The 16,416-nt window shown below is 56.1% G+C and overlaps 1 protein-coding gene across 1 annotated transcript; it reads right to left on the bottom strand.

Annotated features, from left to right (window-relative positions):
- Positions 1 to 6,675: 6,675 nt before the first annotated feature.
- Positions 6,676 to 14,055, bottom strand: CYGB (cytoglobin). The gene is made up of 3 exons (XM_048964892.1): positions 13,628 to 14,055; positions 7,406 to 7,637; positions 6,676 to 6,840 (listed from the first exon to the last, which is right to left on the bottom strand). Exons 1-3 carry the CDS (start codon positions 13,768 to 13,770, stop codon positions 6,676 to 6,678), a joined length of 540 nt encoding a protein of 179 aa, XP_048820849.1. The 5' UTR covers positions 13,771 to 14,055.
- Between the last annotated feature and the right edge of the window lie 2,361 nt (positions 14,056 to 16,416).

The raw sequence follows: 16,416 nt of genomic DNA, 5'->3' as shown, positions 1-16,416 counted from the left end.
CAATAAGGAAGCAAAGTAAGTGACCGAAAAAACCCCAAGGGAGCAATGTTACAGCGTTACACCAGTGTGCCTGTGAGTCACCTGCGGCCAGGCAGTGTGCCTGGGCTGGATTGTCCCCAAAGGGCTGCAGGAGGGGACACGTTGCTGTGCACCTCATGCTGGGGCCGGGAAATGTGCTGAGGCTGTTTGCAGCTGCTTATCTGAGAGCTCTCAGCTGGGAGTGGAGCTCCTGGGCACAACCCAGGTGTTTGAAATCCACCTGTCCCATTGCCACCTACATGGCCCAGTACCACCAGCACGGCCCAGTGCCACCCGCACAGCCTGGAGCTCACTGCCTGCAGCGCTGCCATTCCCAGCACGAACAGCAGAGGCCAGGCCACAAGCGCTGCAGGCACTGAAGCTGTTCCCTGCAGCAGCAGCAGAGGATGCTCGGCCTCTTCCACCGTCCAGCAGCTGCTTGACACTTGTGTCCATCCCATACAGACTTGTGTCCCGCACCAAGCGTGGTGGCACAGCTGTCACCCCCCAGCCCGTGCAGGATGTGTTGTCACAGTGAGCTGACATCCCCCAGAGAGCCCACCCCCACGTTATCTCCCATCTGTACCCCCTTCACTGCTGCTTCCTCCTCCATCAGCCTGCGGTGGGAAAGCACTCGGAAATCAGACATCAAATGCAACAGCAGAAAGGCTGGTGGGAGTTTCCCCTTTGGGTTTTCCTCCTCTGTTATTGCTTTCCCAAAGAACAAACCTATGGGAAGGCGCAGGGGCTGCTCCCTTGGTGCCTGTCACAGGGCCATGTGCTGCCCGTGGGGGTTTCTTTCCCCTGCAAATGGCTCTGATGAGGCTGGAAATAGCTTGGCGGTGCAGGGAGGCTCTGCCTGGTGCCTGCAGTGATGGGATGGCACAGGGAGGAGGAAGGATTGCAGCAGGCACGCACAGCAGCACAGGGGCTGATCTTTGAGGAGCAGTGCTCCTCGCTTGCTGCTATTTACCTGCCTTCCCAAGGCTCCTCCTGCACAGCCCGACCTTGGCTGGTGCTGGCAGCCCCGCTCTGTGCCTCAGACCGGGTGAACAGTTTTGCACTATTGCTTAGAAAACATCCCTGAATCAAATCCCTGTGCTGTCCTGCTTGAATACAGAAGCACCGCCGTGCAGCGGAGCCGATGGTTATTTTATTTGAGGGTCTGTTTGGGTGATCAGCCTCGAAGCTGCCTGAACACACAAACAGCATCTGCCAGGTGGTCCTCTGAAGCTTTGCCTTAAAGCAAATATACCACCAATTTTTTATTAAAAAAAAAAAAAGGACTCATAATAAACATTAATAAATCCTGGCGAATGCTGAAACTCCCATCTTCCCCGAACGGAGCACAGAGACGGGCTGAGAGCTGCTGCAGTGTGAGGGGCTTTCTCCGTGTCCCAGTTATCTCACTCCAGTGATCCATGTTCCATGTCCTGGTTATCCTTGCTCCACATCCCAGCTATCCCCGTTCCATGTTCCAGTTATCCCTGTTCAATATCCTAGATATCCCCACTCCATGTCCCAGTTATCGCTGCTCCATGTTCCACTTATCCCCCTCTTCTTGTCTCAGTCATTCCCACTCCATATCCCACTTACTCCCACTCTATACCCCAATAATCCCCCTCTCCATACCCCAGTTATCCCCACTCCATGTCCCAGTTATCCCTGTTCCATGTCCCAGTTATCCCCTCTCCACATCCTGGTTCTCCCCACTCCTCCCAGCCTGGGGACAACACGAGGGCTCTTCCATAGGGTAGGACAAGGAGGATGCAGCAGGCTGCCCCCCCCGATCCCCCTCCTGCCCTCAGCTCAGCACCCAGGAGAGGAGGAAACCTGGCTGTAAATACACCCGGAGGATTTTTCTATCTGCGATGCTCACTTCCCTCCCTTGGCGCTGCTCTCGCATCCCTCGGCTGCCAAACTGCTGGGAATTAATCCCGTGCTGACAGCGTTTACATTGGGCTCTGCTCAGATAAACCATATCAGAGGTGGAGCCGGGCGAGGAAGGAAGGGTCGTGCTCCTGCTTAGTGTCAGACCGGCTGCTCCTCATCGCTGCAGCACGGAGCTTCTGGAATGGGGAGAGCACAGCATCCAAGCCCTGCAGGACTGAGGGCTTCTCTTGCACCTTACCTCAATGTACAGTGGAGAAAAGAAGGGAAATGTTCTTCAAGTCAGTAGGAGCCTGTGGGCTTGGTCTGCAGCCCCATGGCATGTAGGACACAGGGACCAGTGTCCCTCCAACATCTGGTTTGGATCTTAGCATCCATGCTCTGCAAATGGAGGGCTTCTCCAAGGGCTGGTTTTAATGAGCGTTTGCACAGCACAGCTCTTGCAGACTTCATTTCTCCCTGGTAGGAGTATTCCTCTTTCTCTTCTTTGGTGTCTGGAGATGGAGGTGGATGGTGATGGAGATGGAGATGAGGTGAGATGAGATGGAGACAGAGATGAAGATGAGAAGGAGATGGAGATGGAGATGGAGATGGAGATGGAGATGGAGATGGAGATGGAGATGGAGATGAAGATGGAGATGGAGATGGAAATGTGCCGCCTGGAGCCCACACCTGCAGGGACCCCATGGCCAGATGGACACGTGGCAACACAAATCCATGACGTGGCCAAGAAACCAGAATCCTCCTCCCTCCATCCTTCAACTCACATCTACCATCCTTCACCACATCGCTGGGGTGGTTCCTAACATCTCCTTGGCCAAGGGTTCCTCCTGCAAAGCAGCATCCCTGGGCTGTGCCACGTGGCAGCTTTGGGGCTCCCTGGTGCCCTTCTCCTGCATTGCATCCCATCCCCTGCCTGTGGGGTCCAGGTCACGGCGCAGTCGTCACAGTCACCCCAGTGACGGGAGCCAGGGGTAAATATTAGTACAAAGTGAAGGGCTGTGTAAATATTTTCTCTCTGCAAGGTATTGCTGAAGTTCCCGGCTCCTTTGTCAACAGCCTTTAGGAAATAACAGCCGTGTGCTGGTGATTTCCAGGCTGCGCTGGTTCTTGTCTCAGAGCAGCGTGCCAAGGGCGGGGAGCATCGTGACCCCACAGCAGCTCCCAGTCCCTTTTCCCCTGGTTTCCAGGCCAACATTTCCCACCTGGAGCAGAGCAGCATGCCGTGCTGACCGCTCGCTTCCACCTGGAAGTGCACACAGGATGTGGCAGAGACTCCAAGGGCGGCCAATTAATTGTGCTGACAGCACCGAAAGGTTTTCCCCGATAAGAGGAGATGGTCAGAACCAGCCCTTTGGTCCCCTCGCCATGGCCATGGCTGTTGGGTTTGCCTTTGGCCGAGCCAGATTGGTGCTTGCTGGTTGCAGCGTGCCACGGGCACTGCCAGCAGTCACAGGGAAGGAGTAAGGCCCTCTTGTGCAGCCCTACCCGGCCATACAGTGGCCCCCAGAGCCCCTCGGAGGACACACACTGCCCACCAGCATCACAGCAAAGAAACCAGGAGGAGCCAGGGGGGCTTTGATCGATTTATCCACTGAAGATACAAGTTTCAGTTTAATAACACCATTCTGTCTGGTTACAAACATACTAAAAACCTACAAAAAAAAAAAAAAAAATAATAATAATAATAAAACCAAAGAAAAGAAAAGAAAAAAAATAAAAAAAAGAAAAGCCAACCAAACAAAAAACCAGTTACATCCATCGTACACGAGACGGCATGTATAAAACCAGCACGGAAGCGCCGAGGAACACAAACATGAACAGCATCCGCAGCAGCATCGTAACGGTAACACACAGAGCTACACTGAACCCCACGGCTCCGTGTGGGGCCGCCAAGACGAACAAACAATTAGAGACAGCTCTGGCAATGGGAAGAGTGAGCGGCGCGGTCTGTTGGGCGCTCAGACCGCGCGGGCGGTTTGATCCCTCTCTTCCTAAGTTGGTCCGTGTTGGGGTAGCGGGGTTCCTCCCTGCTCCTCTGGCACCTGATGGGCAGCAGGGGGCTGAGCTCTGGTCTCTGGGGTGGCTGAGGGCAAGGGCACAGCCCACGGGGGAACCTCGAGGGGCAGCGATGGAGGGGCGCAGGGTCATCAGGGCTCCTTGTCCAGGTGTGTGTGATGTATACGTATGGCGTGTGTCAGCTGTAGCTACGAGGGGACAGGGATGAATGGAGACTCTGTTCTGTCCTATACCCAGCAGGCACACACGGCTCCATGTCCCATCCCTTTGCCTTTGGGTACACACCCGGCCAAAAGCTGGGGGGAAGGATGCAGACTGGGAGCACTGGGCGAGCTGGGATGGGGTGCTGGGGGCCGACCCTGCCTTGGGGACACCCAGTCCTGCTCCTGCTGCTGGAGGGGGACACCGGGTCACAGCACCAAACCCTGCCCTGCTGGTGGGGCAGCAGCTCTGAGCACATGGGAGGTGCAACGTCACACTTCCCAAAGGGCTGTGACACGGAGCAGCTGTGACACACGTGCACACGTGCTGGGGAGCTGCACTCAGAGCCAGGACCAACCCTTCCTTTCCTTTCTTTCCCACAGCATTTTTCATCCCTCTGTCATTCCGGAATGATATTTTTTTTCCATTTTTCTGCTCATTTTCATCTCTCCCCAGCTGACAATTTTCCTGATTTAAGCAATGCTTGCTCTGCCGAGGGCGGCGAGGAGGGGGTGTTCTCTCAATCTCCATCATTTCCCTACACAAGCTCTGCCCCAGCCGCCCTCCCTGCTCCATTTTACGTCCCACAGAGCTGATAAAAATAAACATGTTTTTGTTTGCGTCTGTTTGAGTGGTTTGCAGTGGGGCTGACGGGGGTGGGACAGCAGCTGGACACATCTGGATTTGGTTTAGAAAATATGCCTGGAAAAACAGCCTGTCCTACGCACACATGCGCGCGCACATGCAGTTATAGGACTGCTGTTCTGGGGGGAAAAAAACAAAGGAAAAAAGGGAAGAAGAAATCAGCCCCGAATAAAAAATTTCCGGTTGGAGGATATTAACCTCAAAGGTTAATGCACGGACTTTGTCTGAAGATGAAACATCTCTAACAGAGCCGGCCCAGGTCTGCAGAGCACGGAGAGAACGGAACGAATGGGCTTCTCCCATCTGCATGAGCCCGGTGAGCACAGCTGCCCTTTGGGAGATGCTGCTGCAAGCAGTGCTGGTGGGCTCAGCTTTGGGGGCACCTCGTCACTTTGTGTCCCCTTCCTTTCCTAAATCCTCTGTCCCTGCACACGTTGGCTCTATTCTGAGCAGTTTTTCCATCCAGTCCATCATACCCAGGGCCAGCTCCTGCCTCCGCCTCTTCTGGTTTGGCAGTAGGGTGGCCAATGGAAGAGGGCTGGGTATGTTACCAGCTAGGCAGCAAAACACCCAGAACAGTGAAAAAAAACTGAAAAGATTCCCTGTGGGTGTCTAAATAGCAGTGGGTGAGCAAAGCAGGAATCGCTGGCTGGATGCTTGGAAAGGGGAGGTCACCATAGGGACATCATGGTATTTGTCATAGGCACCATCCCCATCAAAGCTCTAAAAATCACAGAGATAGTTTGGGAAATAGAGGGTGACAAGGACGCCAAAGCTTCCTAGGGAATGTGTCACCCCCAACTTTCCACCAGCCTGACCTACATGCATGTGGGAGTCAGTAGGGCAGCCCCTCCATCCCCTCCACTCTCTGGCCAAAAGGGAAACTGAGGCAGCAAAACGCCGCAGACTCACCCACAGCCCCAGCACTGGGGCAGGATGAGACATACAGCCCCAGAGCCTCACAGGGCATGGGGCAGCCCCCAGGTAGGGCAGGGGAGCACTGCTGGTCCGTGACTACACAGACCGACTTCTAGCAGGCACTTTGTTTGCAGAAGCCCAGTTTGACCCAGAGGGCAGAAATACTCCCTACATAAAGCAGTGTCAGCATCAACAGAGCTGGGACCTCCCTTCACACCCCATCCTTCATGTGATGGATCCTTCATCTTTCCCTATCCCAATTCTTGAATTCCTTCTCTCCAGGCAAGGGGCCCTGGTTCCACATCCCCACCTGACAGACACACAGCGGCCAAGGCACAACGTGTGTCACTGAGCCCATCCTCATGCATGTCCCTGGCGCAGGGACCCAGCGCTGCGCAGGGCACCCAGGGACACCCTGCCTTCCTGCAGTGGGGACGAGCGGCACTTCTGTCCCCTTGCTCCCTCCAGCCCCAGGATGGGTTGCAACAAATAAGCCACGAGAGCTGCGGATGAAGCGAGCGATGGGTGCTGCAGCCTCTGGGCCGGCTGCCCTGCGAGGATGAGCAGTGCAGGCAAAGCAAAGTGCGGCGGTCCTGATAAGCATCGCAGCCCAAAAACAAGAAGCTGGGCTGTCCTGGGGGCGAGGCATGGAAAGCAGAGGGGTGAGCAGTGCTGCACACCGCTGCGTGGCAAGGCATGGGCTGTGGGAGGTGATCATGGACCAGGACAGCGAGACGGAGCCAACAACCAACGCACCCTTTGCCCACATCCCGTGCTTCACCCCGACCCACCCACACCCCCGTGGTTCTTAGTTTTTGGCTTGCTTACTGATATATTTTTTGAAAACCCTATAGAGATCCAATTGTGATTGGCATCTACCAGCACTGGCCGGCCCCGCGCGGAGCAAAGACCTCGAGAACAGAGCAGGGCGGATTCCTGGCGCGTCGCATCCCTCCCTGCCCCTCGCCCGTCCCCGCGGTCCGCTCACAGCGTGGCACTGGGGTAGGACACCCAGCCTGCCTCTTTGTACGCGGCTGTCACGTGGGTGTAGATGAGGGTCCTCATCTTGGTCCACGCGCCTTGCGCCTCTGGGGTGAAATCGTTGCCGTACGCCTCGGCGATCACCTCCAGCATGACGCCAGTGAGCTTCTGCGGGGGACAGCAAAGGGTTAATGAGCTCTGCAGGGAAGGCAGAATGAGTGAGCTTTTTTTTCCCTAAAGAAATGCAAGGCGGGGGTTGAGTTCTGGGCACAAGGCTCTCTGCTGCATGGAGGGGTGATCAGGGCATTGCAGCGCTCACAGAGGGGCTGGGCAGGAGGCTGACGCAGCGCTGCCGAGCATCTCCTTAATTTTGGCAGCTCTAGTGCCATAGGTGCCATCCACCCCACTTCATTGCTAAAAGAACTCAAGAAAGACCCCACAGCTGTGCAAGAAGAGGTGCAGGATACAGGCAGGACTCTGGTGGCGAGAGGAAGTCCCAAAAGCTCCAGAGTTGGCCGCCTCTGGGGATGCTGCTATACATGAGGCAGCATCTCGATAGGAAACTGCAGGAATGAGGGGAGCAGTCCTACAAGCAGCACCACCAGTCCTCCCTGACTCCCCATCAGTGGTCACGGTGGGGATGGGTCAGCTGTTGGTCTCAGTGGTCTTAGTAGTCTCTTCCAACCTTAATGATTCTAAAGCATCCCAAGAAGTTTTCCTTCCCTCCCTTTACCTTAAAGTAGATGGGCTCCACTTTGTGCTTGAGGGCATGGGCTTTGCCCACCAGGGCCAGAACAGAGGAGACCTTCTCTGGGTCGTTGAGGTTCTCCACCACAGAGTTGATGGCACCCATGACCCGCTGGGCGTGCTTCCGCAGCTGCAAGCTCCTCTCCATCTCCAGCGTGTCGTCCATGTGCTTGAACTGGCTGAAGTATTGTTTGGCAGATGGAAAGTTGACAAAAAACCTTGGGAGAAAGAACAGACAGAGCACAGTCAGGAGAGCAGAGGTGCTGGGAACAGCCCCGTTACCTCCAGCACAGCCAAGGCGAGAGCTCATTGAATTGCCGGGGAAATACGGTAGGTTTCGTCAGCCTTTCTCACTTATCTACTACAGAGGCATCCCAGTTGGATTTTCATCTACAAAGCAGAGGCAGGACTGAATTCCTTATTTTTTCACCCAGAAACTTCAGCCCAGCATGCTAGATGCCATGGCCATCTCCTGTATGTCAAGACATCTCCTCCTGCCTCAGAAAGATGGAGAAAAGCAAGCGAAGCTCGTCCTTCATCCAAGCAAGCCTCTCCCTGCCTATCTTGGGCTCTCTTCATGCATTGCCACCCAAAGAGCCCCTCCTAACCCAGGATGTGCCCAGCATTCACAAATCCACTTCTCCAAAGAGCTCCCAGCAAGACCCCAGCCCAGGTCCCCAAGTCCAAGGAGCCACTGCCAAGACATCCCCCAGGCACCCAGCCTACAGATGGGGACCCTCTTTGCTATGGGAAGAATCAAACCCCACGAAACTCAGCTGGAACGAGTGAAGCGGCTGATGGCAGGCAGCTGTGCCCAAACGACATCTCAACATGCATCCCTTTCCCATCTGATTCCCATCTGATTCCCATCCCTTTCCCATCCCTTTCCCATCTCATTCCCATCTCATTCCCATCTCACTCCCATCTCATTCCCATCTCATTCCCATCCCATTCCCATCCATCATTGCATCCCTCCAGCATCAGCTGGGATTATCACCCCACTCACCACCCCACAAGCAGTGTCAATTCATGGATCTGCTCACTTCCCACCTCATTACCCTCCCTCTCCCTGCTCCCAGCCTTCCCTCACTCCATTGGCTGGTGCACAACTCATGGCATTGCCAAGGAAGCGGCTCAAGGGCTTCCTTGAGCACACTGCTCCCCAAGGCAGCTGGGATCCATCAGCCCAAAATAGGTTTCAGAGGTGTGAAGAGCAGAAAGGTTGGGGAGGAAGGAGAGTGGAGGGGGGGGGGGACAAGATGTTGTTTGGAAACTCACATCAGGTCAGTGTCAGCAGGAATCCCAACTGGGAGGCTGCCTCTAGCTCCCATTCCCATGGATGTCCTCAGGCCCATCCCGTTGTCTCAGAGATGCCATGGGGTGAGGGATGGTCGGGACCCATCTCAGGGCTGGGGCACAGAGTTGGCCGTGGAGATGGCACTGCGACTGAGGTTCTGCCTGGAGCCCTCCCCAACAAGTGCATGCCTCAGCCTGGAAATCTCAAGTCCCTGTTTGCTGTTAGAAGCTCCCTGAAAAGCCCCATCTCTCGTGCTCTCAGCATGATGAGAGGACTCAAGGACTGAGCTTGGAGTAACCCCCAGAACCACAGCACAGAGGGACCAAGCGCAACCCCAAGGCCGTGTCCTCCACCCACACGGATAGAGGCTCCAACTCTGCTCATAGCATCACAGTTCTGAGCAGGGACCCCAAGCCTGGAGCAAATCTGAGCTGTCAGAGCCAGAAAGAGAGGGAATGAACCTTTCTCGTAGTTGCTAATAAACAGAGAAGATTAATTTAACACAAAGGTTAAATATAACCCAAGGGAGCGGGGGGAGGATGGGGGGGGGAGAAGGGAAAGGAGGAAGAAATAAAATAACTCAAACAATAGTGAGATAGAAGAGGTGTTCACTGGGTTTGTTTCTATCCACAGAACATTTCTGAGAGTTCAAACAGCTCAGGCTCTGGAATTTTGTTGGCTCATTACTCGTGTGTGTGGTTCGGGCTTTTTTCCTTCATTGGAGTCATTAAAAATATGACATTTACCATTGCATATCACACGAAATTATGATTGATGGAAAGCAGATGCCTGAATCCCCATCTCATTAAATTTCTTTTTAAGCGGTTCCATTCTGCACCCGCTAATTTGTTCCCGGCGAGCTACATCTGGACCGAGCACACAGGATGTCGGAGATGTTTTCCTCCCTCTTTTGCCCTTTTAACAACTTTAAGGACACAACCTTCACCAGTAGCAGAGCCAAAGGAAATGATTAAGGTGCACAGCGCCATGATGCTGCTCTCTGTGCACAAGGAGCAGCGCTGCTCCCTGCGCGCCTTCCCCACCTTCCTCCCTTCCCCATCCCTGTAGCAAACCAAGCGGGGCTGAACCCCAGCTCCGGCCCTTGCATGGAAGAATTAAGGTTGGAAAAGAGCCCTAAGATCATCAAGTCCAACTGTTCCTGCCTAGCATGGCCGGCACCAGCTGGAAGCATCAGTGCTTCGTCACCCTGAGAGCTCCAACCCGACCCATAGGGAAGGCAGCCCTGGGCCCACCAGGTTGCTGGGATCCCTGGGATGAACACCTGGACACTTTCTGATAGATTTTCAAATCCCAGAATATCCCAAGTTGAAGGGACCTATAAGGATCATCATCGTTTTCCTACCGATGCTTTCACGCTTTCTCTCATTCCTCTACGTGGGAGAAGCTCTCAGCCATCCCCACATCCTTCCCCAGAGCTCCGAGCCCCGTTCTGCTCCAGTGCCCACAAAGCAGCTGCTGGAGGTAGGCAGGTGCTATTTATTGAGCTCAGGATGGCTCAGCGCTTCGCCTGCACCTTCCCAGTGCTGTTCCAGCCACCTGTATGTAGGTTTCTTTCGGGGCTGGGCTTCTGCAAAGGGATTGGGATGCTCCAGCAAAACCCAGCAGGAAAAACCCAAACGAGTTTGGGGAGACGGGGATCCCAGTGGTCTGGGATGGGGAGCTGCAGCCACACAGAGAGCACAGCCATGAGCCTCTACTTCCAGATACAGTGCTTTAAATCTTCCCCCCCCTCAAACCCTTTTTCTACCCCTCATGGGGAGTTGATTTTTTGGGAAATGTTCCTCTTGAGCATCCTCATGAGCAGAGCCCTTTTCTCCAGGAAAACATCCATTCAGACTGACCGCAGTGATTCGTGAGTGCATGACATGCAGTGGGATGGGGATTGTCCTTCTGAGGGACCCCACTGCAAAGCATTTTGGGGAGGGGGCTCAGTTGGGATGCTTTGCCCTGAAATGTACCTTTTGGCACCAGAAATAGGCTCCTTGCCCCGAGGGACACCCGAACAAAATGCATGGCACCTGCAAAACCATTGCTTTAAATGAGATTCTGGGGGGATTCAATCCACTGATTTGATTCTGAAAAATAGAAAGGGTTTTCTGCAGAGCTGGACTCATTCCTTGGGCTCTATGGTAGTTTATCCTGGCGTGCAGAATGACTGCTGTGCGTGTTGTGCTTCTCCAGCTCTGAGCACCGAGACTGACAGAGAGAGCAAAAGAATGGGAAATGTGGACAGGTGGTGATGGGAGCAGAGAGAGAGGGATGGGGAGGCCCTGCAGCACAGGGCTCAGCACAGCTGCCACACTGAGAGCGGGTCAGACTGGGAGTTAATGGAGACTGCCCCTGGGTTTCCTCCTCAGGAGCCCAAGGGGATCCATAGAGTTTTGCAGTCCCACACCTGTGGCTGCAGCAGTGGGTGTGAGGGTCGGGATGTGGGGACTTCCAACCCGTAGAGGTTTCCAACCACGCTCGTGTTGGGCACATGGCTGCATGACGCTGCACTGCGAGCTCTGTGCACACACACCCAGCCTCCTCTGAGGACCTCAGCGGGCAGCATTTTCCCAAAAGGAACAATTCCTAGGTTACAGATGGGGAAACTGAGGCACGGCGATGCACCCAGAGCTACGGGCAGGCTCCATGTGTGCTGCAATGTGTCTCTCCATTACGCTGGCTGGAACGACCCAGCCGAAACGCAGTCCCACATGTGGAGCTTAAGGGTGCCCTGCCCATCCCCATCCCCACCCCCAGCCCCAATCCCACAAGGGTTAAGGCAGCTGCTGTGAAATGGATCCTGGCAGCGATGCTGCAGAGGCCCCACGCTCCCCAGGAGGAAGATGAAGCTCCCCCGCCGAGGAAATGGTCAATTAGCAGCATAGTTCTGACCGCACGGCGCAGATTCCCATGATCCGGTGGCTGCGCTGCCTGAAACCCTCATTATCTGTGATCATATCCCGTCGGATCCCAGAGGCTGCACAAACTCAGGACCCCGCTGTGCTGCTGGAAGGACCATAGAGATGTGCTATGGCTCTGAGCAAAGCTGCAGCCACAAGGGCTGGAGCCTGATGGCCAGTGCTGGTGCACAGCCTTGAGCCTCAGCGTCCCCATCTGCAAAGCAGAGGGTGGGTGAGCCAGCATGGAAATGGTGTGAGGAGGAGGGAGATGCACTGGGACACACAGCAGAACTCCTGCAGGATGGTGGCACTGCAGACCCTCACTCCAAGCTCGCCCTTTGGTTGGGCAGCCCCCCTTCTGCCATCACAGCGAAGGATTGGCCCCCAGCTTGGGCTCAGCCCTCAAGGTGCAGAGGTGGCTGTGAGCCCCCATGCATTTCCCGTAGGAAAAAGTCATCACCAGCCCAGAGCAGGTCCTGGAAGATAAATGGGGAAGAGCAGAGGAAACCTCCGTGGGGCAACACAACTCCCCAACAACAGAAATGCAGCTGGGCTCTGGGCATGTGCCATGGTTAAGGCTCACAGGCAGCCAGGTCCATCCCAGGTCTGTGATACCCTGCTGGCACTTGGGAACACCCACCACCACATTGCCACGGCACCCTCTGGGGACAGGCAAGTTGGAGCAGAAACTTGGATGGGAAGAGTTTGGGTTGGGAGCAGAGCTCAGCCACACGTCCCCATGGTTGCACCTCACTCTCCTCACCCCTGCTCTGAGCCCCATCGCTGCACCCTAGATACCAAAAGCAAGGAGTTGCCCTGGGCTAATTCCCCCATGGCATCATCCAGGCAGCATCCTGCCCAGACACCTCTTCCCAACACTGCCATTGGCAACACAGCTGCTGCACACTGCTGGGGCTCAGCCCAGCTCCATGCCCACCCCTGTGCATCGGGGACATGAAGGCAGTGAGGACGCTGATGCCGCACTTTCCACTCCCCATTACCCTGTGCCGGAGCTCACAGGACTGGGAGAAGGAGCATCTTGGCTTCCCAGGGTTGGGACAGGAATTCTCTGTGCTCTGCATTTCCCATGGGCTCAGGGCATCAGCTATCAGCCCATGGAAAACTTTTAGATGGCCATTCACACAAAGCACATGCATGCAAAGGGCTCACACCCCACACAACAACGAACAGCAAAAGGAAAACCTTCCTGTCCCTATTTCCCCTCCAGCAGAGCATAACCCTTCCTGATTTTGGCATGATGTGAGAGTTTGCATTTTGCCCATTGCAGCCACCCAGCCCCATGCTGCTGGATGATGCTCTGTGCCGTGGGGCAATACTCTGTGCTGTGGAGCGATGCTCTGTGCCATGGGGTAATGCTCTGTGCCATGGGGTAATGCTCTGTGCCATGGGGTGATGATGCCCCATAGCTCAGGCAATGCTCAGGGCTTGGAGACCGCTCGGTGCTGCCACCCCCTTTGCCCCCACCCCATGTGTGCCCTCCGTCCCCCCCCCCCCCCCCCCCCCGCCACCAACTCCAGCGCTCCCTCCCCGCCGACGCTGCCGCCGGAGGGACAGATGGTGCCCTCGGAGACACCTGCTTGGGTTTTATCTTGGCTCCCAACTTGCATTATTTCACCCGCCAGCCTGGGACGTACCAACGCCATCCGCACGGAACTCAGTGGGGGGGGAAAAAAAAAACCCCAAACCCAACCGCAACAAACCCACCCCCGGCGAGCCGAGCCCTGCACCGCGCTGCCTCCGCGCTCCCCCACCTCCACGCGGGTTAAGGTGACCTTTCCGATGGAAACCGAATCCCACCAAGTCCCCGCGGTGCTGCCCCGCTCCCCCCGTGCTGAAATCGGAGGAGGGCTGCGAATCGTCCCCGCTCCAATGGATGCTCCGCGCTCCCCACTCGCTGTCATTCATCGCGTTCCGCTCTACAGACCGTTCTGTTTTTGTCTATAAAGGGCTTCGCTCGGATTTGCTTTCTTCCCCCCGTTACCTGATGAGTATGGAGACTCCGACGTCCTCGCAGTTGGCGTACACTCTGCTCCATGTCTCCTGAATAACCTTCTTCTCCGCGTCGGAGATCTCCTCACTTCGCTCCCACCTCTCGATCTCCATTTCTCCCTGGACTTTCTCCATGGGGAGCTGCGTGCGTTGCGCCTGGAGCCGGGAGGGGATGTGAGTGCGAGCGGCGAGGTGTGCGCCCAGCAGCTGCGCCCTCAGAGCTGGAATTTCGGGTATCTCCTACAGCTCGGGTCTCCCCATGGCTGTAGCAGCTCCCGCTCAGCCTGGATGCGGGCGGCTGACTGATGGGAAACTGCCGAAAAGTGAAATATTCAAAGGCATCGCAGGACCAGCCTCTTCCAACGTGTGAACGTGAGCTCACTTTCCCCTCTCTCCTCCTCTCTCCCACTCCTCCCTCCTGCTCTCAGGGAGGGCGGGGGGTGGAGGGGGGGGGGGGGGGGGAGGTGGAAGTTGTTTTTTTTTCAGCCTTTTCAGCGTGGAGGACATAGAGAAGGCGAAACGCGCTGCTGAAGTTGTCCTCCCAGTGCTGGCTGGGCCCAGCGCTGCCTTTGGGACGCCCACCACCTCCCGGAGGGACACATCACTTTCTGTCCTGCAGATTGCAAAGGGAAGGTGGGGAAATTCATGTCTTTGGGAAAGGGTGTGCAGGAACACCTCCGTGCTGCTGGCGGGTTGTTTGTACCCAAAACCATTTGCAGGTTGCTGCAGACCCAGGCTGTCAAACTGGCAGCACAGGAAAAGGGAGAATGCTGCTGGGACTTGGAATGACCACCGGGCCTGCAGAGGGGGTGGGAGAAGCAGTGGGGATCCTGCAGTGCCCTGGCAGCTGCTGCACATCCTGACAGAGGGACAGCAGGCAGACAGACAGGGGACAGAGCAGGGGGACAGACAGGCAGATAGGAAGACAGGCAGATGGGCAGGCAGGCAGGCAGACAGACCAACGGACAGATAGGCAGGCAGGCAGACAGATGGACGGTGACAGATGGGACAGGTGAACAAACAGACAGGCGGATGGAAGGCGCAGCTCCAAAGCACACCTGGGCAGGGGCTGGAGTGTAGCTGAGCCCTGCTGTGGCCTGTGCTCTGTTCCTGCAGAGCTGCCAAGGCTTTTTGCTGTATTTCTCCTCCAAATCATCCTCAGCTGCCACTCTGCTCTCAGCAGGAAAATCGTTGGCATCAGCAGATTTGTGCTTACAGCTGTGAGGGGAGCAGGGGGGGATGCTGTCCTGCTGCAGGCCCAACCCAGCAGAGCAGGACCCCCCTGCCACAGCCAGAGCTGTGCCCTCTTCCTGGCAGCAGGGCTTGGGTGCAGAGTATCGATTCTGTGTTAGAAATGAACGAGGAGCCCCTGAATATTTCCAAGAGGGTCCCTGCCCCTCTCTGGGGATATCACACCCAGCTCTGCCACGTGCTTGGCTTCTTCCCCATGGGAAGCCACACTGAGACACGTGGGGAGGACTGTGTCGTGGTGGAAATGTGCCGTGCCAACCCACTGCCTACCAACCCCAAACACAGCCCTCAACTTCTGCATCTCCTCCCAGATGTGAATCAGAGCCGTGAGCACAGCCCCACACTGTGACAGCGTCCCATTTCCCCCAGCTAACGTGGTAGGATGTGACACATTCCAGGAGAAAGCTGCTGCATTGACACTGCTGCTCAAAACCTCAGTGGGTCAGCATCGCCTGCTGTCACCCTGCTGGTCTTTGTCCCTGCAGGGACCTGAGTGTCCCCCCAGTCCCACTGGGGTTAAGTGCAGCACAGAGGGAGGTGGAGGCCCTTAGGACACAGTGGCATTTGCCACCCTGCCCTCCCACATCGCCTCTGCTCCTTCTCCTCCTCCTCCTCCTCCTCCTCCTCCCTGCGCTGGGTGCAATGAGGAATGCACTTGGCTCCTGAGCCTGGAGTGGGAGGTGAAGGCAAAAAACACGACTTCAGCTCCACAGCGCGTGGGACGGGGATGGTGGCAGAGTTCCACCCTTGACTCCTCACTGAGGGTGAGGTGCAAACCCCATAGCCAAACCACAGCCAAACCTCACAGCCAAACCCCACAGCCAAAGCCCCGTCAGCTCTGGATGCTCTGGGCTGAGCACCACTGTCCCTTGTGCACGGGGAGGAAAAATAAGGAGACTTTAGGAAACAGCTTTGCGGTGCCTGCAGCAGCCAGCGCACCAGGAGGGGAGGATTTAGCCTAAAGCCTGTGCAAATGCTCTGTGCTTATTGCAGGTTTCCTTCCTCCTGCTTCTCGGATCCCCAGGGAACCATGCAAAGCCGGAGCTCCTGCTCCAGCTGCGGCTGTGCCAGGGGCTGAAGGGGGGCAGCAGGATCTCCAGCTGAGGTTGCACTGCTTGTCTGTGTCCAGACCCCATGGGGTGAGACCCCCAGGTTCCATCCTGACTCCATCACCCGTAACCCCAGCACACCCAGGTGCTGATTTGCTCCCCTCTGCCCATGTCCCCCCCCCCCCGGCAGTTCTGGGCAGTGCCAGGAAGCGAAACCCAACTGTTTGTGCAGAGCAAATCCCGCAGCAGACATTCCTCCTCTGATTGAAACCAGACCTCACGCGATGCTGCCGGGGCTGCTGGCGAGGGCGTGTTAACCAGAACAGAGCATGAGATCCCAAAATGGGAGCGGGGTCTCTCTGCCTGGGGACACGGGTTGGCCAAGTGGGTCAGGGTCCAAGTGATGGGATGGAGGTGTGTGGGATGAAGGTGTGTGGGATGAAGGTGTGTGGGATGGAGGTGTATGGGATGAAGATGTTCA

This window comes from Lagopus muta, chromosome 18 (genome assembly GCF_023343835.1).
Source record: "Lagopus muta isolate bLagMut1 chromosome 18, bLagMut1 primary, whole genome shotgun sequence".
Lineage (NCBI taxonomy): Eukaryota > Metazoa > Chordata > Aves > Galliformes > Phasianidae > Lagopus > Lagopus muta.
Note: the sequence above shows the minus strand (reverse complement) of the source record. Positions and strands in the feature narration are given on the sequence as shown.